The sequence below is a fragment of the Pseudorca crassidens genome, chromosome 1, assembly GCF_039906515.1.
Source record: "Pseudorca crassidens isolate mPseCra1 chromosome 1, mPseCra1.hap1, whole genome shotgun sequence".
In the NCBI taxonomy this organism is placed as follows: domain Eukaryota; kingdom Metazoa; phylum Chordata; class Mammalia; order Artiodactyla; family Delphinidae; genus Pseudorca; species Pseudorca crassidens.
Genome location: NC_090296.1, coordinates 5,486,596 through 5,509,692, shown reverse-complemented (window position 1 = coordinate 5,509,692; position 23,097 = coordinate 5,486,596). Strand labels below are relative to the sequence as shown.

The following is a 23,097-nucleotide window of genomic DNA, read 5'->3' as shown; positions in this document are numbered from 1 at the left end:
CTGGTTATGTACCAGTCCAGGACCTGTCCGAATCCAGCCCCCCTCAGAGGACAAAGGCTCCCCCTCCAAATGGCCCACAAGCACCTGTCAGAGTCCTGCGTGCTGTGTGCGTTACAAACATCCCTGTGAATCAGGCAGTCTTGTTACTCTGCTTCATGGAAGAAGTGAGGCTCAGTGACGTCGGGTGACTGCTGCGCTGACTCCCATGCTTTCCTCCCTAGAATTTCATGTGTGTACATCTTACAGTTCTTTTTTTTTTTTTTTGCTATATTTAAATGTATAATTAAATACAGCAATTAAACAGGCTAACATTTGTTGAGTAACAAACAGTAACGTTTCTACCTTCTGGTTACCGTTCTTAGTTTTGTCCGTGTACCAACTCTCTTTCTTATGTATGTAAAGAAAGGACCATTAGCCCGTTTTACAGATGAGGAAACTGAGGCATAGAAAAGTAATATGTCCATGCCACACAGCTAGGTAAGCGGTGGAGCCGAGATCTGGACCCAAACCTTCTGGCCCTGGAGCCGCCCTCCTTAACCACTCAGAGCTAGCTCCCTGTCAGAGCTGGTTAGCATGTTCATGGATGCCCAGAGTCAACGGGAGTTACTACGCTTCTTCATAAATTGAATTTTTAAAAATTTATTTATTATTATTATTACTTTTTGGCCGCACCGCACAGCATGTGGGATCTTAGTTCCCCGACCAGGGATTGAACCCGTGCTCCCTGCACCGGAAATGTGGAGTCTTAACCACTGGACTGCCAGGGAATTCCCCCATAAATTGTATTTTTAATCCTTGTATAATGTCCTCTTCATCTTAATGCTTCGGACCTTAAAATCCACTTTGTTTGATATTAGCTTTGCCAATCCTGCTTTGTTTTTGGTCACGTGTGTCTGGTATAGTTTTGTCCAGTTCCTAATTTTCAACCTTGTCTTACTGCTTTGTTTTAGTTGTTCCACAATCTACAGCTGGGTTTTGGTTTCTACTCTGGCCTGCAGCAGTCTCAGATTTTGCCAAGACAAGAGCTCTGACATGATTCCGTCTTATTTTATGGGCATGATCTATGTACTTCCTTTCCTTTCCACATTTTTGCTGGTTCAGGCAAACTACTATTTATCCCCTTTCTGCTTGCTCATTTCTAACTTCAGCTAAGAGTTACTTCTGCTTTTGAACACTCATAACCTTTATGTAGGAACAGGGTGAGAACCGTCCCTGCCATGGGGTGAGAGTAGGAGGCTCTCTCTGCCCTCTACTGCCCCACCCTACCCCCAAGGGGGTTCCCACCCTGCCAGCTTCCACTGATCTACAAACCCCACGGGACTCGGGGCTATCCCATCTCCTCTTCACCTCTCCCGCCATCTCGGGGTCTCTACTCCGATCGTTGGAGCCTTTCTTGACTATGGCCCTCAGTTGTAACACATGGGAGACATGCCCTCTGAATTCCTGCTCATCTGCAAAATCTGCTTCTTTAACGCCATTAGGGAAAACAGTCCTGTGCTCTGGTGAGAATTCCGGGCCCAGGCCATTAAGGGCGGCAACGTCCCAGAATCTTCCGGTTTCCAGTGCAGATGAGAAATCTGTTGTCAGCGTGTCTGTTCTCCTTTATCAATACCTTATTTATTCTATGAAGAAGCCACTGAGATTTTATCTGTAGATTTCAGGAATGTCACCAGGAGATACCAAGGGTGTTGTCTTTTTCCTTTAAAAGAACCCAGCCTGGAACTCTCCCAGCACAGACTAGCCTTTTCCTGATCAGAGAAAATTTCCTCTATTATCTATTCATCATCTCCAGACCTTTTTCTCCCTCTGGGACCCCTAACATTCAAGGTGGGTGAAAAGACACCCCAAGCCTGTCTTTCCCCTCGAGACTTCCACCTCTGTGTTTCTGATCTTCGAGACACACTTTGTTTTTATCTCTTGAGATCCACCTTCTTTTTCATTTCATGTTTCGAATTTTCTGAATTTGAAAATCCTAATTCTAGGACCTCCTCTCGTGGGCTGTAACTGGATCTCCTCGGGTTCTGGAAACCTAACACTGCCTGGGGTGCGTTGCCTGGCCTTCCTTCTCTCTCCAGCCGTGCCCCCTGCAGCCAGGCCCAGCTGGGGTGGGGGTCCCCTTCCTGTGGGTGGATGCCCCCGCCTTTGGTCCCAGACTTGCCCAGGTGCCAGTAACAGCCTTCATCAGCCTGTGGGGTGGGAGAGGCGCCCCTCAATCCCACCAAGGGCTCCGAGAGCAGGCAGCTGCATTCCTATTTTCTCCCTTGATCTGAGGGCCCTCAGGCGAAGGGCTGGCGCCCCTCACCCTAAACATCTCCATCCACAGAAACAAGAGTCGGCTACGGGCCTGCCTCCATCAGGGCCTCCAGTCCCCCAAATCCTTACCCTTTTAACCTCCCAGTCACCTTGAGAGCCAGGAAGCCTGAGGGCCGTCTCCCTGAGAGGGGCCTACAGTCACAGCAGCCAAAGTGGACCGTGTCTCCCAACTCCAAAGCCGGTGCCCACTGCCTTACATAAGCTGGCCTTTGAGGGGCAACCCGCATCCCATGACCCTCAAGGGCAGGAGGTGGGACCACTGTCCTGGAGGCGCCTGGCAGAAGAAGTGGTGGGAAGGGACACCAGGATGACTGACCTGTCCCCCATATGCAGGGTCCCACTGCCTATGGTTGAATTTCTCTCCTCCCATCCATGCCTGTGGCAAGGGGACCCCCATTCAGAGCCCAAGGTCAGACCAGGAACTGACCCGTGGTGGGGAAGTGCAGGTGGGCATTGGGACCCTTCCACCCCGGGAGACCTCGGGGAAGCTGGCAATCAAGGTCCCATCCGCACCTCCCCGGAAGGCGAGGTTGAGCACGTGGCCCACACCCAGCCAATCAGAGGTGACGTACTGTCCTTCCTCCGGGCAATCTGAATCAAGAGGCACCCCAGCTGCGGAAAGGCAGCCTTCATCTGCCCTGAGCCTCCAGGCCTTGAGGAGCTCAAACCCCAAGGAGCCAGGCAGCCTCTGGGGGCCAGGCCCCAAGGCAGGGGCGCCACCTGCGCAAGGTTCCTGGACGGCCCCTCTGCTCCAGCCAGGCCGTGCCAGGGGCCCGGAAGGCAGGCCTGGGACACAATCCGGTCACTGTCCTGTGGGCCGGCCCCTAGCGCCCGTGAGGCTGGGGGAAGGGAAGAGCTTGGCAGCCTCTCTCCACTTCTGAGGGCCTAGGTTTCTCCTGGGTCAAATATACCAGGAGAGGGTCTCTCCTATCCTTTCCCGTCACCGCTCACACAGTGCGGGAGAAGGTGGGCACCACCAGCCCCAGGCTTCCACCTGGATCCAGGTAGGGCAGTCGGTTTGGGGGCTGTGGTCCAGCTCTCCCGGGTGCTGGACCCTGGCCTTGCCCCAACCCTGGGGCCTGGACAGGATCTCTCCCAGGTGGGCTTGGTGAGGATGGGCAGAAGGCATTCCAGGCAGGGTCCTGCGTAAGCAAGAGCCCAGAGTGACTTAACAAGTGTGTCTGGGGGGATGGGCCTGGCCTTAGGATGAGTGTTCCCAGCCCAATCCCCGTGGATCCCAGGACGCCTGCGTGAATACAGAAGGAATCCTGCGCCTCTGGGGAAAGAACCCACACTCTGCCTAGCGGAAAGGGGTTGGAAGGGGTGTTGGCCCTGGGGCTGAGCCACCACTGGGGGTGGGTAGAGAAGGGTCTGGGGCCCAGGAGAAGCCGGCGGCCTGGCGGCAGGACACTCAGGGAGGTCCCTCAAGGGGGACAGGAAGAGCAGAGAGTGGAATGGGGATGGGGGGGATTGAGAGCTGGGTCCACAGAGGCCAACCCCTCCTGTCTCCTCTGGCACCCTGGGCTTGGGAGAAATGCTCCCCAAATTACTGAAAGCTCTGAGGCCTGGAGGTCTGATTGGGTAACCGTCTGGGACACTTCCTGGGCACACCCCCTTCTCCACCAGCCCTCCTCTGGTGCAGAACAGGAAGCTAGCAACGCACTGGTTTAAATGCTAGATGCTCTCCTCTTCCTCCAGGTGCTCACGGCTGGCAGGTAGCTGAGAGCTTTATTAAAGACAACAGGGGCAGGTGCCGGAGAAGAGAAGCACCTGATGTCAGAGACTGGATGGGGCCTGGGGACACCCAGCCAGCAGCCCTCTCCCCGTGAGGCAGAGCCCTGCCACTTCTGTCCACTCTGCTGAATTCCTGAGGGCTAAACCTGGCTCCCAGTGAATACCTGTTGAATAAATTAACTCTACAAGTAAAAGCAGAGAAACTAAAGGCCAGAGAGGCCAGTGCAGAGCCCGACGCCCAACGGTCAGGCCACAGCAGAGCCCGTACAGCACACTGACTCAGGTCCTCCCCGGGACACAGGACCCCAGCGCCACGCCCCGGCTCCGGTGACACGCACGCGTGAGACCAAGGCCTAGCTCGCGCGGCGTGTCAGGCCCACTCTGCCAGCCGGGTGGAGTCTAACCACCAGCAGAGCCACGTAGGAAGGGGGCGGGGCGCCAAAGCGTGACTCGGTGCCTGGGGTCGTGCCGGCACCTTTTACGCCATCTCCCTAGGGCATCGTCCAGTTCACGCCCACGAGAATCCCGTGAGACAAGAGCACTGTTAACCCATTTTACAGACGAGGAATCCCCAGCCTCAGGGTAAGCCACTGGGCCGAGAGCTCGCAGGTGGGCTGGCCTCCCAGCCCGGATGCCTCGCCCCGGCGGCCCGGCGTTCCCGGCCCCCGCACGCGCCCGGGCAGGACCCGCCCGCCTCCTTACCCCCAGCGCATCCAGCCAGAAAGTCGAGCGCCATTGCCGGGTCCTCGGTGAGGCCGCCCTTCCTCCTTGTCCTCTTTCTCTAGCCCTTCGCCGGGCTGGTCGCCGTCGAAGGCTCCCCCTGCCCTGCTGGGCCGGGACTCGGCCTGGCCGCCTCCAGGCACGGAGCACCGCGCAGGCTGGGGTCTGGCGGCGGCGAAGGCGGCTCAGCGCGCGACTCCTCGCCGGGCGCACGTCCTTCGCTGGCCGGCTCGCTGGCCCTTGCTGTCGCCAGCGCACCGCCCGTGGTCCCTCACCTCGGTCGGCGGGTCCGGCCCCTCGGACCTGCCGGCCGGGCTCGGGCGGGGCGCAGAGCTCAGCCAACGGGCGGGCGAGGCTCGGACAACACCCCGGGCCCTGCGCGCCGCCGCCGCGCTTCATTGGCTGGGCGGACCTGGGGCGGGCGGGGCGGGAGGCACGTAACAGGCAGGCGGGCGGGCGGGGGAGCTGCCGAGGCGCTGCAGACAAAGAATGTGATTCGTGCGCCCGCCCGCGCCGCCCCGGGCGGGAGAGGAAGCCGGGTGTGTGCTGCTGCGGGAAGGTGGGGCCCGGCCCGGCCGGGGAGCCAACGGCCTGCGCGGCCCAGGAGCTTCCCGGCGTGCGCGATGCGGGTCAGCGGGGCGGGAGGTGGCGTGCGCTCGCTCCGGATTGGGCCTGGGATCCTGGGGCCTGGGTTTAGATCCCGACTCCGCCGCCCAGCCTCAGGGTCCTCGCCTGTATAATGGGGACACGCCGCGGTAACGAACGTGGACGCACCAGGACCCTCCAAGGCCTGCAGGCTCGGACACTAATTGTCACACTCCTCGAGCGGCGAAACACCCCCTCGGGGAGTCTTCGCCCCTCCCGTCTGTGCGCCCTCCTGGCGGCGGCCCTGCGGCTTCCGGCCGCCTGGCTCACCTCGGGAGGGGCGAGGAGCGTGGTCAGGCCCTCGCGGGCCCGCACCTGAGCGCGAACTGCGGGAGCCGCGGAAGGTTGTGAGGCGGGGGAGGTTCCTGGACTGGTCCGAGAGCCGCGAGGCGGGAGAGGCCAGATCGCGGCGCCTCCATATCGGCGGCCAGGCGCTGTGTGGCCGGAGGGGACGGTCCTCGAGCCGCGGCTCTGGGAGGCCTGCGGGCCTGGAGAGCCGGGCGGAGGGGAGGGAGGGTGCGAAGGCGAAGTGGGAGGGCGCTGGGCTCCTGTCTACGCGGGTGGCTGGGCGGCGGGGGGTCGGGGGGGTTAAGTAGGAGCCGAATCCGACGCCGCTCCCCGCCCCTCCCCCCCAGTCCCCGAGATTGGCAGTGGCAAGGGACCCCCTCCCTGCTCCCTGGGGAGGGTCCGGGTCAGAGACTTCCCCCTGCCCTCCTTCCCCAGCGCCTCACGAAGTCCTGATTGGCCGGTTGGGACCGGGCTTGGCTGGACGCTTCCTCACAATGGGAGTCAGGTGACACCTTCAGGCCTGCGCCCAACTTCCTTCTTCGTGCTCCTGTGGTCAGGACCACACCTTGCGGTGTGGCAGATCACACAGTTCTTTTATTTGCATTTTACTGTTTCTGAAATCGACACGGGGGTTGCCGTGGACATGTATCTCATGGACAGGTTTTAAATATTATATATACTTGGTACTAGGGGGTATATGTCAGGAGAATGTACAATAAGTAGTGAACCCTGGTGGTACAGAGGCCACTAGGAATCCGACGATTATGTGCGGTTTCCTTTTCTTCTTCTTAGAATCTAAATAGAACATTCCGTAAGCAGAGACCCAAACCCAGGTCTGCTGACTCCTAGTCCAGTGCTTGTGATGGCTGGTGGGCCCTGAGCTAGGGGTCTGGAGGCCTGGGTTTGAACATCGCCAGCCTCTGACCCAGCTCAGGCCTCAACAAGGCCCATGAGCCAGAAAAGCATGTGGGCCCCAGGAGCAGCCCAGACTCAAAACAGGGGCAGGAGTTGGCTGGAGACCTCTGAGGCCGTGGCGATTAAACTGGACAACCTACGTCCAGGTGACTCACCTCTAGGAACAGGGGGTCCCTGGGTGACTGAGGCCTCAGGAGGTAAAGCACAAATGCCTGCAGCATCTGTCCCTGTTTTTGGAGGTTTGAGAGGAGAGTCAAGTGCCTTAACAGGGCAGTGAGTCAGAAGATTATTATGGACCAATTCATAAGGAGACAAAGAGGACCCGCTTTGTTTTGCTTTTAAGAGAACACAAGTGCCTTTAAGTTAATGCCATGCTTGGGGCAGGTGGCATGAGCCCTGACTCCTTGGGGGGGGGGGTCCTTGGGAAGGGGCCCAGCAGCCTGGTGCACAGTAGGCACTCAATATTTGAGCTTCAGAAAGCTCCTTGGAGGGAAGCCCTGTTCGGGCCGACCCTACAGGGATCCAGGTGGGGGAGCTGGTAGCTGGAGGGTGGGATCCTACAGGCCAGGGAGGAGGGGTGAGGTGTGAGGCCTCTAGCTGTGCATCCTGCTGGGAGGGCTTGGAAGTGGGGCTGGGCTGCGGGGGAGCCAGCGTTCAGGCTGAGGTGTGTCGGGTCTGGGGACAAAGGTCCAGTATGTGGTGAGCAGTAGAGGGGTGGGCTCTGGGGCAGGTCTGCCCACAGCGGCGTGTTGGAGAGGCCTAGGCTGTGGGTGCTGGGCAGTGGCCTCCAGCTGGGAGCACCCCAAGGGCAAGTCCAGGGTCTGTCCCGTTCATCCCAGGGTGTGCTGGAAGCAGCATTTTCAAGGCCGTGAGGAAGGAGTAAAAGCAGGCACTGCGAGGGGTGCGCCGCTGGCTTACTAAACCCTACGACCACAGCTCCTGAAAGCCGCCTCTCCCTGAGAATCACGCATGTCCCTCCCCCGGCTGGTGCTCTGGGCCTGGAGCAGACCCTGGACCACATACAGTGTCACTCTAGGAACTGGACGAAAGCAGGGCATGGGGATGGGGTGGGGGGAAACCCTCCTCCCTGACCTCCTGGGCCTTCCATGACAGCTGGGGAGAGACCCAGAAGCGAAGAAGTCGTGGCCAAGTAAATGAGTACGTCCAGACAGGCCTGCGTTATTACATCAGCCGCTGGGGCCCATGTCTGTTCTTCTTCATTGCCTGAGGATAAAATTACAGCACAGAATGTGCTCTTTCAAACTTCTCACGTTCCACGGGGCCCCAGGACACTTCCCCCTCCCAGGGGAGGCCACCTTGCGGGGCTCAGACCCCAGCCTTTAAGAGGTGGGAAGGGCCCAAGGCCAGAGCAGTATGAGGACAGCTGGGAGGGGAGAAGTGGCACAGGGGACCAGCGGTCAAGCCAGGTCACTGAACGCACGGTAGAGGTTTTATTTTGCACAGCTTTTATAACTTCTTCCACAAGACAGTTTGGGTTTGGAAAATTTAGAAACACGAGCAGGTAAAAAAAAAAAAAAGGGTCGTAAATGTTCTCACCTTGGAATCTGATGAATTCAGTGACGGGAGGCTATTTGGACCCCGGGTGGGGTGGGGAGTGAGGTTGGAGCTCAAGGTGTCACAGGGTGAGTGGGGTGAGGGTGGACCGAGGCACCTGCTGTGTAGACCTTCTGGGGTGTTAGGCTGTGCCGGAGGGTGCGCAGGGTGAGGCTGGGGGCCAGGGCAGGCGTGATTCTAGGATGGAAGCCACCGGAACAGGTTCCAAAGCTCCTGGGCAAAGGCTGGTGGGGGGGACAGGGCTGTCAACTGGCCCCCCTCTCACTTGGAATAAAACCCAAGCTCAGTGCCTCAGAGCCCAAGGTGACCTGGCTGCACCCTCACAACTCCAAGCTCATTCCCACCTCAGGGCCTTTGCACTGACTGCTTCCCCTGGGTGGGAGCTCCTCCTCCCAGCCTGGCACAGGTCATCTCCAGAACTCAGTTCCCTGCTCAACTCTCAGCTCCTCAAAAGGGGCTCGGCTGGGGCCCCCCCCACCCCATCCCCATGCCCTGCTTTCATCCAGTTCCTAGAGTGACACTGTATGTTCCTCTGTGTTTATCACCTCCCTTCCTCAGGCATGTTAGCTCCACCAGGGCCGGGACTTTGCCCCTCTTTACTAACACTAAACGGCCTGGCACACAGCAGGGGGTGAGCAGGCAGCCGAGGAGCCTGCCCTGGGTGAGTGAGTCCTGCCCTGTGGCCACGGGTCTCCCACCCCAAACCTCTAGGATTGGAGTCTCCCAGAGAGACCGCTAAAATGCAGATTCTAGGGCCCCACCTGGGCCCTCGGAGCAGGCAGAGGCAAAACCTGCATTGAAACTGACCTCTTCAGGGGCCGAGACCGTCTCCAAGGACAGGTTCGGGAAGCTCTGGCTCAGATTTGCTTTTCAGTCTCAACTTGGACCCCTCCTGGCTGTGTGGCCCTGTGAGCCATCTTTGTCTCAGGTTTGTCATCTGTCAGATGGCTTCAGGAGGATTCTAGGGTCCAGAGCAAGTGAAGGAGGCCACGCAGAGTGGGCACAGAGCAGGCGCAGACCCGGCCTTGCTGTCGTTCCTCCAGAGCAAAGTGCCCGGCTCTCTGCCTTTATCCATTGACACCTTTGCAGGAAACATGGAAGATCAGAATTAATTAATCAGCTGAGGTACTGAAGGGTTTCCTAAGGGCCTCTTTTTTTTTTTTTCCCTAAGGTCTTCTTAAACCCTGACCCCACAGCTGGGCTCCAGGCCCTGGCTCAGGAGGGCCCTCTAATGGCTGCTGAAGATGCTGCAGTGAACAGGCGTGGTGGCTTTGTGCCGGTGCCGATGAAGGGGCTCTGCCCAAGGGGCGTCTTTCTCCCGGTGGATAAACGTCTGCCGTCTGCGTGACCCTCTGGCCTCTGGTCCAGTCTGCACTGGGAGTGACTCAGCCACCCCAGTGAGGGTGTCTGCGCTGGGCCTCAGAGGGTGGAGGGCCTGGGACCCCTTAGGGACAGTCAGCCAGTGTCCTGGCGGCCCCTCCCGAGTCCACGGCGCCCAGAGTTCTCCTGTTGGGTAGATTTTGTGGAATTCACATCTCAGTTGAATTTAGTCATCCCCAAAGCGGCCACCGCGCTGTGTGTGTGGGTTTCTTGCATCTTCCTTCAGCTGCAAACAGTCACAGTTTTCCCCAGGGCCACCTCTCCAAGTGAGCTGTGGCCTCCGCTGCGCTCCGCACCCACTTGGCCTTGGAGTGAGTGGACCGAGAGGCAGGATCGAGGGAGGCTCTGGCCAGAGTATGAGATGAACAGAAACTCAAGATGGGGAGTGATATAAATAGACACGGCAAGTGCTCCTGGTGTAAAAATAGAGCTAAGGGGAAGTGCCTGGGGCGCCCTGGACCCGGAAGGCCAATAGAGGTGGACCCCGGCTTGGGTTGGGCTAACTGGCCAGCACAGAGGGGCTGGGCTGGGGGGAGCTCGGCCAAGCGTGGACACGTGTGCTTGCTGCCCACGGGCCTCCTGGGGCCAGGCCTGATCGGTGCCCTCTGGGGGCTCCACTGTCATGGTGGGGACAGCTGGGTGAGCAGACCGTCCCCGGCTGACGGGCAGTGTGAGCAGGCACCCAGCGCAGTGGCCAGAGGAGGGCCGTGTGACCCCACCCAGGCGGAGTCGGTGGGAGGGTGGGGCCCCGGGCAGGGGTACTGGGTACTGAGCCCAGGGGCGTGTCCGGACAGCAGGGTGGCAGGCAGGCTCCTCGCCAGCGCCGGAGACCACGGAGAAAGGGGCTGAGAGAAAGACATCAGCACCCTGGAACCCAGGAGCCCTGCTGTGGTTGTTGGACCCAGAGTCCAAGCTCCCCTTTTCCAGAACCTGTCCGGGTGGGAGGGGCCTTTGTCAGCGCTGTGTCCCTCCTCCCTCCTGTGGCTTCCTCTGTCCTGCCTGCCCAGCCTGGGGCAGTCACCCAGCCAGACGTGAGCCAGCGCCCGACTGGGGCAACCGAGCAGGGAGAACGGTCCCCTCTGCCCGAGCCAGAATCCCCCCTCTGCCACCTGCCCCGCTGCTTTGGGCTCTGCCCTCTGGAGCCCCTGCCACGGGCCCGGCCTTGGGCCCCTTGGGTGCCTGACACTCGGCTCCTGTGCCACTCAGCCAGGGGCCAGGCTCCCCTCCCAGGTGAACCCCTCTCGGGGCCTTGCTGTCCAAATGGAGGGTGGCGGGCCGGCTTCTGTCATCCGCCTTTGAGCATCTGTTGTGCCAGCGGGGGTGCAGGTGAGCCTGCCCTCAGGGGCTTCCTGTCAGAGTGTGCCTCTCTCTCCTTCCCAGCTGGCTCAGGTGTCTCCTCCGCCCTGACACTTTGTCCCAGCCTCCCCTCCTTCACTGGCCACTGCCCCCCCAGGCCCGCCGCTTCCCCTGGATGTGCCCGTGCCCACAACCAATGAGATGTGTCCACATGCTCCAGCCAGGGTGGTCCAAGCCCCTCCCAGTCCTGGCCCGCCTTCGGCCTTCCCCCACCGCGCTCCCTGCCGGTCTCGTCCAGGTCTCATGTGCTGAGGACGCCCGTCCAGGCAAGCGCTCCTCTTGCTGCCTGTGAGCAATTTGTCTTTTTTTTTTTTTTTGGCTGCATGACGTGGCCTGCGGAACTTCCCCGGCCGGGGATCAAACCCAAGCAAACTGCAGTGCAAGTGCGGAGTCTTAACCGCTGGACCACCAGGCAGGTCCCTCTGTTGCTGCCTGTGCAGAAACCACCCCCTTCAAGAGGGCCACGACTGCATAAAGGCACTGTGGCCGGACCCCGGCTGTGTGGGAAGCTAGGCGCCGTGTTCTGAGCCTGCTCAGGCGGCCCTGTGGAGCAGGTCCATTTGGCCAGGAACTGAGGCCCCCAGCCGACAGCCGTGTGAGCGAGTCAGCCCGGAACATGGTCCTCCGGCCCCTGGCAGGCGTCCGATGGCGCAGCCCTGGCTGACAGCTTGACTGCAGCCTCACGAGAGACCGTGAGCCAGAGCCCCGAAACTAAGCTGTTACCGGATCCCCGACCCTCAGAAATGGTGAGATAATAAACATTTGGTATCATAAGCTTCTGAGGAATTTGGGGATAATTTCTCATGCAGTAATAGATAACGAATACACTCCCCAGCCAGGCCGGGGCTGCCGGGCAGCATCTGAGTCATTTTTGAATCCCAGCACCCAATGTGAGGCCTGCACAAGAAGGTGTGCGCTGGAATGAATGAATGACTGACAGACGTCAATAGCTTGCTCTCCCCACATCATCGGATATGCTAGGCCTCAGGCCCTGCTTGGGACAGAGCCTCATTCCTCAATCCACGCCCCTGGGTCTTAGGTCTGGGTGGTGTCAGAGGTCATCTTGTCCAGGCGAGAAGCCTGAGGCCCAGGGGGTATGATCCTCTCAGCCCTTCCAGCCAGTGGACCCCAGGGTTGAAGATGCCTCCTGGGCAGGTCGTGAAGGGGTCACAGGGGACTGGAAACAGGAGACGCTGCAAGAAGTGACCGGAGGGTGCCGGGGAACTGGGGAGACAAGGCCGGCGTGTGGGTGGAGGCAGGGCAGGACTGGAGGAGCCTGACCGCAGGCCCAGGAGCAAGCCAGCAGCGGAGCCGGGCCTGAGGCTGCTGGCTGGCCCTTCGAGGGTCTCTTCTGCTCCGTCTGACAGCCGGTGCCTGGAGCCTTCAAAGTCCTTACTGGCATTGGGACTTCCCTGGCCGTCCAGTGGTTAAGACTCCGCGCTTCCACTGCAGGGGCTGTGCGTTCGACCCCTGGTCGGGGAGCTAAGATCCCACATGCTGTGTGGTGAGGCCAACAAAATAAGAAAAAAAGAATTTTAAAAGTCCTTATCTGCATTAACCCTGCCCTAGGTAGCTGTCGTCCCTGTTCGCAGATAGGGAAACTGAGTCATGGGGTCCAGTTCATTGGTGTCACCGGTGGCACAGCGGGGCTCAAATTCCAGGTCTTCCCCTAATTGTCACTGGCCCACGGTGTCCTCATCTGTAACACAGGGGTGGCTCCAGGGGGCCTGGCGCTCTGAGCTGAGCTCAGACGTAAAGGCAGCACCATCTGGCACCCCCAGTGGGAGCAGTGGGAGCTGGGGGCAGCCCTTCCTGTTCACCCCGTTGCCAGGGTGGAGGTGAGGGCACGGCAGACAGCAGGGGACGCCCTGTCATATGCTTTGCAACCGAGGCCCTGGGAGCCAGGGCCCTAACCCCTCAGGATATCAGAGGGGGGCTAGGGTGTCTGGGAGAACTGAGGTGGGGACTCTTCCACCCCCTTTCCCCCGAACCAGTCACACCCTAGAGATAGCCCCCCCACCAAAGGTGGGTGCAGCCTTGCCTCCTGCCCGTGGCCGTGTGGTCTGCAGCACCCAGCTGGGCATGGTGCGATCGCGCAGAGCACGGCAGGGGTCGAGCCAGAGTGTACAGGCTTCTCTCCCGTCCCATTTTACAGATGAAGAAACTGAGGCTCGGAGAGTCACAGGGTGAGCCAGGAGAGCACCCGGGCCCTCCTGACCTTGTCCAGTCTTGCCAAGGAGCCCCATTTTCTGGAAATGCCAATCTCCGGAGCCAGCCCAGTCCTCCAGTGCCCATTCTGGACTCATTGCCTGGAAATCCCACTGTCCCCCTCACCCCCGCCCCTCTAAATCCTGCCAAAAATGGCAACGTATGTGACAGATAAAAATAGTTCAGGTATCCTTGACCCAGCAGACTCCTCTCTGAGAACGTGCCCACTGAAACGCCAAAGACTCCAAAGCGTGATTATTGGAGCACTTTCTGTAATAGACCGGAGTATCAAGTACAGTCCAAAGGACATCACTAGCTCCAAGGACACCACTAGCAAGTTGAATCATAAGGGTGATATTCAGAGCTCCTGGCTGAAGGCATGGCTCCAGGAGCCTCGTGGCTGCTGCCGCTTTAGCTCTCTCAAAGCCATACGGTGGGAAGCAACAGAACTGCTCTCTTACAAAGACACTGAGGCCCCAGCGGATCACACAGTGAGAAGCGCAGGGTGAAGGCCACGCCCGGGCAGCCTGGCTCAGCCTCCTGTCCACCCAGGCCCCGCGGCCACCCCACGGGCACTGTGTTCATGCAGGAGAAGGAAGTGAGTCCCCAGGTGCCACGGTGGCAAGGCGTCCCAGATGTATTGATAAGGAAAGGAAGCAAGTCGCGAAACGACGGTAAAAAAGAACTTGTATCTGCCTGCGTTGTGCTGGGAGGCGGGACCCGCGCCTGGGTGGCGGGGCTCTCACTTCTGTGCCGGCTGCATCTCTTTGGTCTGGACTTTTTGTTAGTAACGTGCAGTCATTTCTTTTGCTATGAAGTGTAAGAACGCGTCTTAGGATGTGTCAAGCTCCTCCATGGCGCCTCGGCCAGCAAACAGCCCCGCCATGCCCACGGGGGTCTCGCTCCCCCGAGCCCTTTGCATTGGCGGGGCCACGGTTGTCTGTGCCATGTCTGTCTCCCCCTAGAGGGCGGTTCGGAACTCCTCGCTCGGGCTTTGTAGGGCCGCACGTGGTGGGGCTCTGCCGTTGGTGGAGGAGGCCTACAGCCGACCTTGCTGCTAGTAATAGTAACCCTTGCCACTGGGAGGCGTGGCCCCAGCAGCTGCCCATGGGCTCTGTCTCCTGCCATCCATGCAAGACTCAGAGAGGTCACACCACTGTCCGAGTTCACACAGCTGGGAGAGGTGGAGCCAGGAGCCAAGTCTAGGCTGGGGTCTCCCCCAAACCATGTGGGGTTCTCCTGAGCCAAAACCCCTGCCCATCCTGCCACCAGACGGCCTCTTTGCCAACTCCTGTGTCAGGGGTGAGCACATGACCCTGCCCTGGGTTCGTCCATCTGTCCATCCACTATCCATCCATCCAACCATCCCTCATCTAGCTACCCATCCCCCACCTTTCCATCTCTCTGTCTGTCCTTCCATCTACCAGTCCTTCTCCGCTTCCGTCTATCCATCCATCCATCTCTCCATCTATCCGCCCTTCCATTCACTGACGCATTTTTTTCACGCATTTACTCATCCAGTCTCGCCAGGGTGCTCGCCCTGGGCTGGGCGCTGTGGGCTCAGGGACAAGTCCAGTACGACCCTGCCTGCAGAAGCTCACAGCTGGCTGGGGAAACGTGTAGACCGGCACAAAGCAGCCTGAACAGTGAGGTGGCGTGTTTTCTGTTTCTGCTGTGGAGAAGGCTAAAGTTTGGGCATGTTTGTTCAGGAGACAAAGGGCAGGTGAAACCTGGCTGCAGTGACCAAGAAAACACGCCTGTCTCAAATGCCACCTCTTGGGGTGCCCTTTCTAGCACTGTCCCCGCCCCCACCAACACCCCCTGTCCCCTCCCTACTCTGACTCTCACTGGCACTTATCGCCCTCTGGCAGACTCTTTATTTTGGATATTTATTGTGTTGGTTTTCTGTCTCCTCCCCTGGAACGTAAGAGCCAGGAGAGGACCTTTGCCTGTGTTTACCGCAGTGGCCCAGTGCCTAGAATGTGGCATGTAGCAGGCATGCAGCGTTTGTTGCCCAGGTGGGGGGCATGGGTGGGGTGGGCTGTTGTCCAGGGGTGGAGACCATGCAGCTGGGGGCTGTGCACATGGGTAGCGGGAGTGGATCCCAACGTGAACTTCAGAGGGTTGACCTCAGGACTGGGTGCCTCACAGGTTATGGGGTGCAGGGGGAAGGGTGGCCAGGGCAATTCCTGGGCTCTGGCTCAGGTGCCTGGGGCTGGGTGGCACTTAACTACATTAGACACTGCAGGAAACATGAGACTAGACAGTTCCCTGTTCTTTCAGTTAGACAACACGCCTCAAGCTCCCTCATCATCCAAGGTTCCGGTCCCTCAAGTGTAACATCTGCAGTTGAACCCATGTCCCAAATGGATTTGCCCTGCTCAGAACTGTCCTGTCGTCACCTCCCTCCTTCTAGAACCTATGCTCCTACTAATGCAGCCTTAGCGTCTGGCTGGCCACTCCCACAGGGACACACGCGGGGTTTGCCCTGAGTGCTCACAGAGAGGCAGGCACTGTCCTCATTTCATGGGTGCAGAAACGGAGGTTCAGAGAGGTCAAGGGCTTGCGCAAGGTCTCAGAGCTGGGATTTGAAGGCAGACAGCCTGGCTCCTAACCAGATGCTAGCCTGAACCTCTCTAAAGGCCAGGATGGATATCAGGACTGGCCTTGGAAAGGCTGCCTTTTGCCCTTTGTCCTCTGTCGTGGCAGCGGCCACTGCCAACCTGTGTCCCCCGCCTTGCTCCACAAACAGCTGGGCAGGTGGAGGCAGGGCTCCCCCTCTGTCAGCACCAGTCAGTTCAAGGCCAGCCTGCAGATCCTTCTGTCAGAGGACAGGAAATGGGCGGACACATGGCCCCTGCCCCAGGGCCGCCTGGACAGGGCTGCCCAGACACTGCCATGTCAACACCTCCCCACCGGGGGTGACCCTGGGCAAGTGCACAGCCTCCCTGAGCCTCAGTGACCTCGAAGGGCTGTGTGGGGTCACGTGGGGGCGTGTGGGTCGATGGCCATGAGCGCAGGGCTCACGGGCGTCAGGGCCTGGCCCTCGGCAGCAGAGAGGGGCTGGTTGTGCAAGTATCCAGCGATCAACTCTGGCCCTGCCGCTTGCATGGCCCTGGACGAGCCCCTTTTCCGGGCCTCAGCGGCTCCATCTGTAAAATGAGACCATCAGCCCTGCCTCCCTCCCGGGGCTGTGACGGGGACCCCCTGAGCTGGTGAAGGAGGGCTTGGTTAACTGAAGCGGGCTGCAACTGCCGGGGGGTGCGTCACCATTCTTTACAGTGGTTTCCAGTGCCCAGCAGACAGAAGTGGCCTCTTATTGGAGCGGCGTCCCCTCCAGGAGTGCCCTGGTTTGGTTAGAGGCCAAATCAGCAGCCCCTGCCCCCGTCCTTCTGTTCAGTGAGCCCTGTTCAGAGCTGGGTCCGTGTTGGGCGCTAGGGACTCAGAACAGAGGCAGACCTGGCTGGGGCCCTGGGCGCAGGGAGAGAGGTATGGAAGCGGCAGGGGAAGTGTGGGCCCAGGGTGGTGTGAAGGGCGTGGAGTAGAGGGTGGGCTGCCCGTGACCTCTGTTGGGGCTGCTCACAGAAGGGCTCTGGCCAGCCTCCTGGATGCTTAGTCGTCGGTGGCCTGTCGCCCCCAACTCCCTCCCTGCTAACTGGAGCTCCTTGGGGACAGGGCCGGGGTCTTATTTGCCTCAGTGCAGCCTCAACTCAGATAGTGTTTGTTGAATGAATCAGCGACGGAGCTTTGAGGGTTCCCTGGGCAGGAACAATTCCAGGGGAGTCGAGGAGGCCCCAGGACACGGATAAAGTCTGAGCTTGGGCTGGGAGGGATGGGGGCATCACAGCCTCCCCAGGAGCTGCCTGGACGTGGCCTGGGGCCAGGCCTGCAGGCGGTGCAGACGGTGATCCTGCTTCCCGAGCTTAAGCCTCCCGTGGTCTCCCACACACTTCCCGACACCTGGGTTCTGAGCACACTGGAACAAGGGTCCTTTGGGGTAGTGGGGAGGGAGTCCAGGTGGGCACTGACCTGCCTGCTGCCCAGCACGGCCTCTGCCTTCGGGGCCACTGGTCAGCAGGCTCCGCCCCCCACCGCAGGTATAAGGTCTGAGAGGAGCCAGCGGGGAGCTGTTGAGGCCACCCTGGTGGTGGCAACGTACCTCCCTCAGGCACGCTGACCGCAGGGCCTTCCCTACCAGCCACGCTGTCCATGGAGTTTGCTGCTGGAGCCATCGGAGGTAACAGTGGGGACAGAGGGGTCTCGGGGGGGACGCTGCTCCTGGGGCCAGCAGGAGGGGCTGGAGGGGTGCTCTGCCCGGGCAGCAGTGGGGTTTGAAGCCCCCCGGAAGTGGCCGGCACCTGGCGTGGGCCACAGGTGCTGGGAGGACAGAGCAGTCTTCCCGGAGGCTCGGGGCAGGCGACACAGGGCCCAGGAGGAGCTTTTGGGGGGCCGGCGGGGGGGAGTCTGCACTGGCCTGGGGGGGCTCAGCCTGGGAGGCTGAGGGGCTGCTGGGTGGGAGCAGAGGGTGGTCTCTGCGTGGCCAGGGGGAGCCTGGGAGCTGTAAGCATGGAGTGGGATGGCAGAGTCATGGGAGGGGAGGGGAGGCTCCAGGAGAGGGTGGACAGTCAGGACAGATGGGGCCTGGGTCCTGCCACACTGACTGCAAGGGTGGGTGCGGAAAGGGAGGGTCCCAGCCGAGCCCGGCACCCCCGTCCGCTGGCTGTGTGCACACACAGGTCCAATCCCGGCCTTGCTGACCCCCGGACCATTTTCACTTTCGGGGAAAGGGCTATTGTGAACGCCCGATGCAGAGACAGCCGGCCCACGGGGAACGGGCTCCTACCGGCATCGATCACACACACACAGGCTATTTTGGGCGAGGCGCCCTTGGCCTTGCTCCTCTTGTGAAACAGCAGCGGCTGCCCGTCAATACTTCTGGGAACGGTGTGGGGCGTTTTCAGAAGGGGAGGGCGGTGCCGAGCCAGGAAAGACCAGGGCCCTGGCCTCATCAGTGGGTTTCCTGAGGTCCCGCTGTGGGCCGGGCCTGAGGCCAGCTGCTTCCCTGGACATTAGCCCCCTAAGGAGGAGGCTCAGAGAAGGGGCTTGACTTGCCCAAGATCACACGGCAGGAAGGGCTCCCGAGTCCTGCATCTTTTCTCCAGAGCCCAGGGAAGCCCTAGGTGGCAAGGGCTCCTGCTCTGTGCCTGGCTCCGGGTCATGGGGATCAGACCTGGGCCTCTTCCTTGAGGAACTCTAGTTCTGGAGTCAGAGACGGCAGGCGGTGGGACAGCAGCAAAGCCATATGACAGGGGCTGTGACTAACGTGTTTTCTGGCACAGAGGCAGCCCGGAGTATAGGGGTCAGGGAGGGCTCCTGAGAGGAGGCGATGCTATGGCAGGCCTTTGATGGATGAGTAGGAGTTTGGTGAGGTATATGTAGGGGTCAAGGAGGGGTAATTCTACCCAAGTCAGTCAGTCAGTCTTTTGCTTCACTCTTTGTTCCTTCACTCATTCATTCAGTTTATTCTTTCATTCATGCGTATTTCGCGAGTCCTGGGATACACAGTAAATAGGGCACAGCCCCCACATGCCTTACTGTCCTCAGATGGCCCTCACCGCCCCCCACAACCAGGGATGAAATCCCAGGGACCTGCCCACTAGCTCTCTGTCTTTCTCATGGCAGTGCTGGGGGCTTGGACGTTGAGACCCTGGTGTCAAGACAGGAGAAAGAGATAGGCGGGTGGCACCTGGCCCTCTTTGCAGGAGGCAGAGGGCCCTGGCCCAGGAAGCCTTGAGTCCTACTCTGTCCCATGCAAACTTGTGCTTCCAGGCAGTTCCTCACAGAGGCCTGGGGTGACCCGGACTTTCCCAGCCCCCAGCCTCTGCTTGGGCTGTGCCCCCCGCCATCACCCCCAGAGCTGTGAGGCGCAGCTGCCTCCTGTCTTGCAGACAAACCCTCCACAGACTGAGACTTGAGGGCGAGCTCGGCCTGGCTTGGAGACAGGGCCCAGCAAATTTTGGACCAAGTCTCCCAAAACACACCGCCAGAGGGGAGGCCAAGGAGTGTCCCTGGCTTTCAGAATGAGGCCCCAGTGGGCCAAGACTCGGGAAGGAGAAACCACTAGCAGCCTGGCAGACATCAGTTTACCTCTCTGAGCCTCAGTTTCCTCATCTGTAAAATGGGGGTCACGCTCCCTCACTGATGAGACACGGTGTGGAAGAGAAGAGCCAGGTGTGGCCTTTCTCAGCAGAAGCACCGTCAGGGTTCACCCGCCCCCTCTCCCTGGGACGGCTCAGGCTCCCGCTCCTCTCACCGGTTCCTCTGGTTTCCTTCCAGGCGTCTGCGGTGTTGCTGTGGGCTACCCCCTGGACACGGTGAAGGTGCGGTCATCACCAGGCCCCTGCTACCCACCCCAAGGCCCCTGCCTGGGCTTAAGCCCCCCATTCATGGCCAGAAGACCTTTCTAGCCTGCTATTCAGAGCCAGTCGCCCCAGGCTCCTCGGGACTGTAGTGCCCCTTTCTCCCCCTGTGCCTCAAATTTCTCATCTTAAATGGGGCTCACTGTCCCTGCTCTGCCCACAGTCAGCAAGGCTGCGACAATCAGGTGTTGGCTCTTCCCCTCCCCCAGGGCCTGCCAACCTTGCCCCTGGCCTGGAGCCACCCCTTCCTGAAGCCCACTTCTCCCACAGGTCAGGATCCAGACAGAGCCCAAGTACACGGGCATCTGGCACTGCATCCGGGACACGTATCGCCGAGAGCGGGTAGGCCTGGGGAGAGGGTCATGGCAGCAGGATGTTGGAGCCTCGGACCCCAGGGCTGCCACTCACCAACCAGCCTGGCAATACTGAGCTCCTCTCTGAGCCTCAGTTCTCTCACCTTCCAAATGGGAAAAGTTGTACCAACCTCCTGGATTCCTCCGAGAACAAGAGCCAGGGTGTCTGGCACACAGGAGGTGCTCAGAATGAGGTCCTGCCTTCAGAAGAGGGTCTAGAGGGGACATCTGGGGACTTGGAAGGTCTGGGGAGAAACCTGTTTGCATTTCTGTCCCCTCCAGCCTGGGCACCCCTTGAAAGAATGCTGGGTGGAGTCATCAGGGGTCCCAGGGTCCAGCTCGGAGCCCCGTCCAGAGGAGGGTCTCAGGGACACTTACCAAAGTGAACTTGGGAATCAGTGCCGACCAGGGGTGAGCAAAAGAGAAACAGCAACGACCAAGCTGCTAGTTCAATGTCATCGTCATCAAACAGCTGCCCTAGGTCAGGCCTGGCCCCCCGCCCTTCAATCCCTCAGCACAACCTCACGAGTCGGGGGTTACAATCCCCATTTTACAGCCAAGGAAACTGAGGCCTGAGGCAGTCTACATGACTTGCCTGAGGGAGGACAGGGCAGGGGCTCAGGACGCCCTCGGGCAGCCACTCCCCCCAGCTGGGCCTCTGGCCTGACTCGAGCCCTCGGGCCCCCTCCACCTGCCGCCAGGTGTGGGGCTTCTACAGGGGCCTCTCGCTGCCCGTGTGCACCGTGTCCCTGGTGTCGTCCGTGTCTTTTGGCACCTATCGCCACTGCCTTGCACACGTCTGCCGGTTCCGCTATGGCAGCGCCGACGCCAAGCCTGCCAAGACGGACATCACGCTCTCTGGATTCGCCTCCGGCCTCGTCCGCGTGAGTGGGGCGGGGTGACGGGGTCCCGGGACCGCAGGGGTGGGGAGACGCTGGATGGATCCTGGGGGACTGTGGCTGAGTACACAGCTGACTCGGTAACTGAGGGCAGGCTAGGGAGCCTCTCTGAGCTTCTGTCTCTTCATCTGTAAGAGGGGTGGTGAGGTCACGCACGTGAAGCCCCCAGCACGGGGTCTGACAGCTATGAGCGAGCACGACATGTAGCCAATGTTATTAGTAAAATTATCCTCTATGTTATCTATTAACTTTATCAATGCTTACATTAAGTGTTACATTATTCTTACAGTAAATACTTACATTAATTAAATAATACATTAATATGTCATTAATAGATTAATGATGAGATTAAGCGCTTTCGTGAACTGGAGTCGCGTTTACCCGACGCCTACTGTGTGTCAGGCCACTCTGCCAGCAGAGAGCGTGTAGCTAAAGGAAGCACTGGCTCCGGCTGGGCGGGCGCAGCCGCCTTTGAACCCCACTCCACCATGGCCCGTGGGCCAGCCCGGAGCTTCCTGGGGCCCAGGCTCCCTGGCGGTCACCACGGGCCACAGGGGCGGAGGGAGGCCAGGGGCAGGGAGTGCGGGCAGCGGGCAGCGCTGCATCCTCGTCCCTGTCGGCCCCGCCCCTGCTCCAGGTGTTCCTGACCTCGCCCACCGAGGTGGCCAAGGTCCGCCTGCAGACGCAGACGCACACGCAGATGCAGACGCAGCAGCGGCGCCCCTCGGCCTCGGGGCCCTCGGCTGCGCCCCCCACGTGCCCTGCGCCCGCTGTGGGTCGGGCGCCAGGGCCCAAGTACCGCGGGCCGCTGCACTGCCTGGCCTCGGTGGCCCGGGAGGAGGGGCTGCGCGGCCTCTACAAGGGCAGCTCGGCCCTGCTTTTCCGGGACGGTCACTCCTTTGCCACCTACTTCCTCTCGTACGCCGTCCTCTGTGAGCAGCTGACTCCCGCTGGCCGCAGCCGGCCAGGTGAGCGGGGGCCAGGGCCTGGGGCGGTGCTGGTGGCGAGGCTCAGCCTGGCGGGAGTTGACGTGGGGGGAGGAGACGGGCTGAGGTCACACTGGCACCCAGTGCCTCCCAGGTGGGACGCTCATTGCCCTCAACAGGAGTCAGGACAGGCCTGCTCTGGGTGGCCCTGGACAGGTCATGTTGGTGGCGAGAGCCCAGGGCTCCCTCATGGCCAGGCCCCGCCCTGGGTGCCCACCAGCTCTCCTCGGGGGCCCCAGTGCGGCTTCCAACCAACGTGCCCGTGGGGCCCTCCCCGCAGACGTCTTGGGCGTGCTGCTGGCCGGTGGCTGTGCAGGGGTGCTGGCCTGGGCCGTGGCCACCCCTATGGACGTGATCAAGTCGCGCCTGCAGGCGGATGGGCAGGGCCAGCGCCGCTACCGGGGCCTCCTGCACTGCGTGGTGACCAGCGTTCGGGAGGAGGGGCCGAGGGTGCTCTTCAAGGGGCTGTCGCTCAACTGCTGCCGCGCCTTCCCCGTCAACATGGTGGTCTTTGTCACCTACGAGGCCGTGCTGAGGCTCATGCAGGGCCTGCTCTCATAGCTGGTGCCCATCCCCCGGGGCCAACCCGCCAGCAGCTTCCAGAGGCCGCAGGGGCTGGAGGGGGCGGAGAGGAGTGTCGGGGTCTGGGCCCCAGGGGGCCATCCCCCCGACTGACCACGAGGAGGTCAAGGGGCCCAGGGCTGGCCTGAGGGTCACAGGAGCCAGGGAAAAGCGGGCCTCTGGGATGAGGATGCGGCCGCCTGCAGCCGTCTTTGCGTGTGGTCAGTGGCTCGTACCGGCTCCCCTCCCACCTCGTCCCGCCACCCCCTCGGCTCCCCATCCTTCTCTCCCCGCTCAGCTCTCCCTGCTGGGCAGCGTGCTCTTCATTCCTGGTCCTCAGACGCAGCCAACTGGTCTCCCCACCAACCGGAACCCGGGTGCAGCCGCCTGGCACCCGGCGTGCTTGGTCCCCACACCAGGATGCTCAGGGAGGTGTCGCCCGAGCCCGGTCACCCCGCCTCACTCCGCCTGTGGACCCGAGACTCAGCGGCGAGCTGTTGCCAATAAAACGTTTCTCGGGCAGTTCGGTGGTGTTGCTCCGTGGTCTGTGGGGCTGGTGACTGGGTCCCCATCTCCAGCTTGTCCTCAGAGGCCAAGCCCTCCAAACCTGTGTGACCAGGGCTCCCACTGCACTGACAGCATGCTGAGGCCCCGCCAGCTCTCCGGCTGGCCCCGCTCCCTCGGCCTTTGGGGCCGGGGGCCACGCCTGTGCGCTGAACCTGCCCCAGGGGGCCGTTCAGCATGA

The 23,097-nt window shown here is 60.7% G+C and overlaps 2 protein-coding genes and 1 pseudogene across 4 annotated transcripts in view; 1 reads left to right on the top strand and 2 right to left on the bottom strand.

The window, feature by feature from the left end:
- LOC137218637 (small nuclear ribonucleoprotein E-like) overlaps positions 1 to 4,855 on the bottom strand; it is an 8,115-nt pseudogene extending 3,260 nt beyond the window's left edge.
- SLC25A29 (solute carrier family 25 member 29) overlaps positions 1 to 4,887 on the bottom strand; it is a 13,379-nt gene extending 8,492 nt beyond the window's left edge. Inside the window, exons 1-2 of one of the 2 annotated variants that reach the window (XM_067725828.1) lie at positions 4,750 to 4,882; positions 85 to 217 (exon numbers count right to left, since the gene is read on the bottom strand). In XM_067725828.1, the coding sequence (XP_067581929.1) occupies positions 85 to 121 (37 nt within the window). In that variant the 5' untranslated portion in view covers positions 122 to 217; positions 4,750 to 4,882. Of the gene's footprint in view, positions 1 to 84; positions 218 to 4,749 lie in introns of both variants that reach the window. The other variant, XM_067725837.1, reaches the window with a different exon arrangement.
- SLC25A47 (solute carrier family 25 member 47) lies at positions 4,553 to 23,097 on the top strand. Of its 2 annotated transcripts, XM_067725803.1 has the most exons (7): positions 4,553 to 4,629; positions 17,232 to 17,371; positions 19,471 to 19,514; positions 19,824 to 19,895; positions 20,608 to 20,790; positions 21,443 to 21,773; positions 22,072 to 22,490. In XM_067725803.1, the coding sequence occupies exons 2-7, from the start codon at positions 17,344 to 17,346 to the stop codon at positions 22,350 to 22,352; spliced, it is 939 nt and encodes a 312-aa protein (XP_067581904.1). In that variant the 5' UTR covers positions 4,553 to 4,629; positions 17,232 to 17,343; the 3' UTR covers positions 22,353 to 22,490. The 2 variants fall into 2 exon arrangements, with proteins under 2 accessions (XP_067581904.1, XP_067581894.1); XM_067725793.1 differs by lacking the exon at positions 4,553 to 4,629 and adding an exon at positions 5,237 to 5,326 and having other exon boundaries at positions 21,443 to 23,097.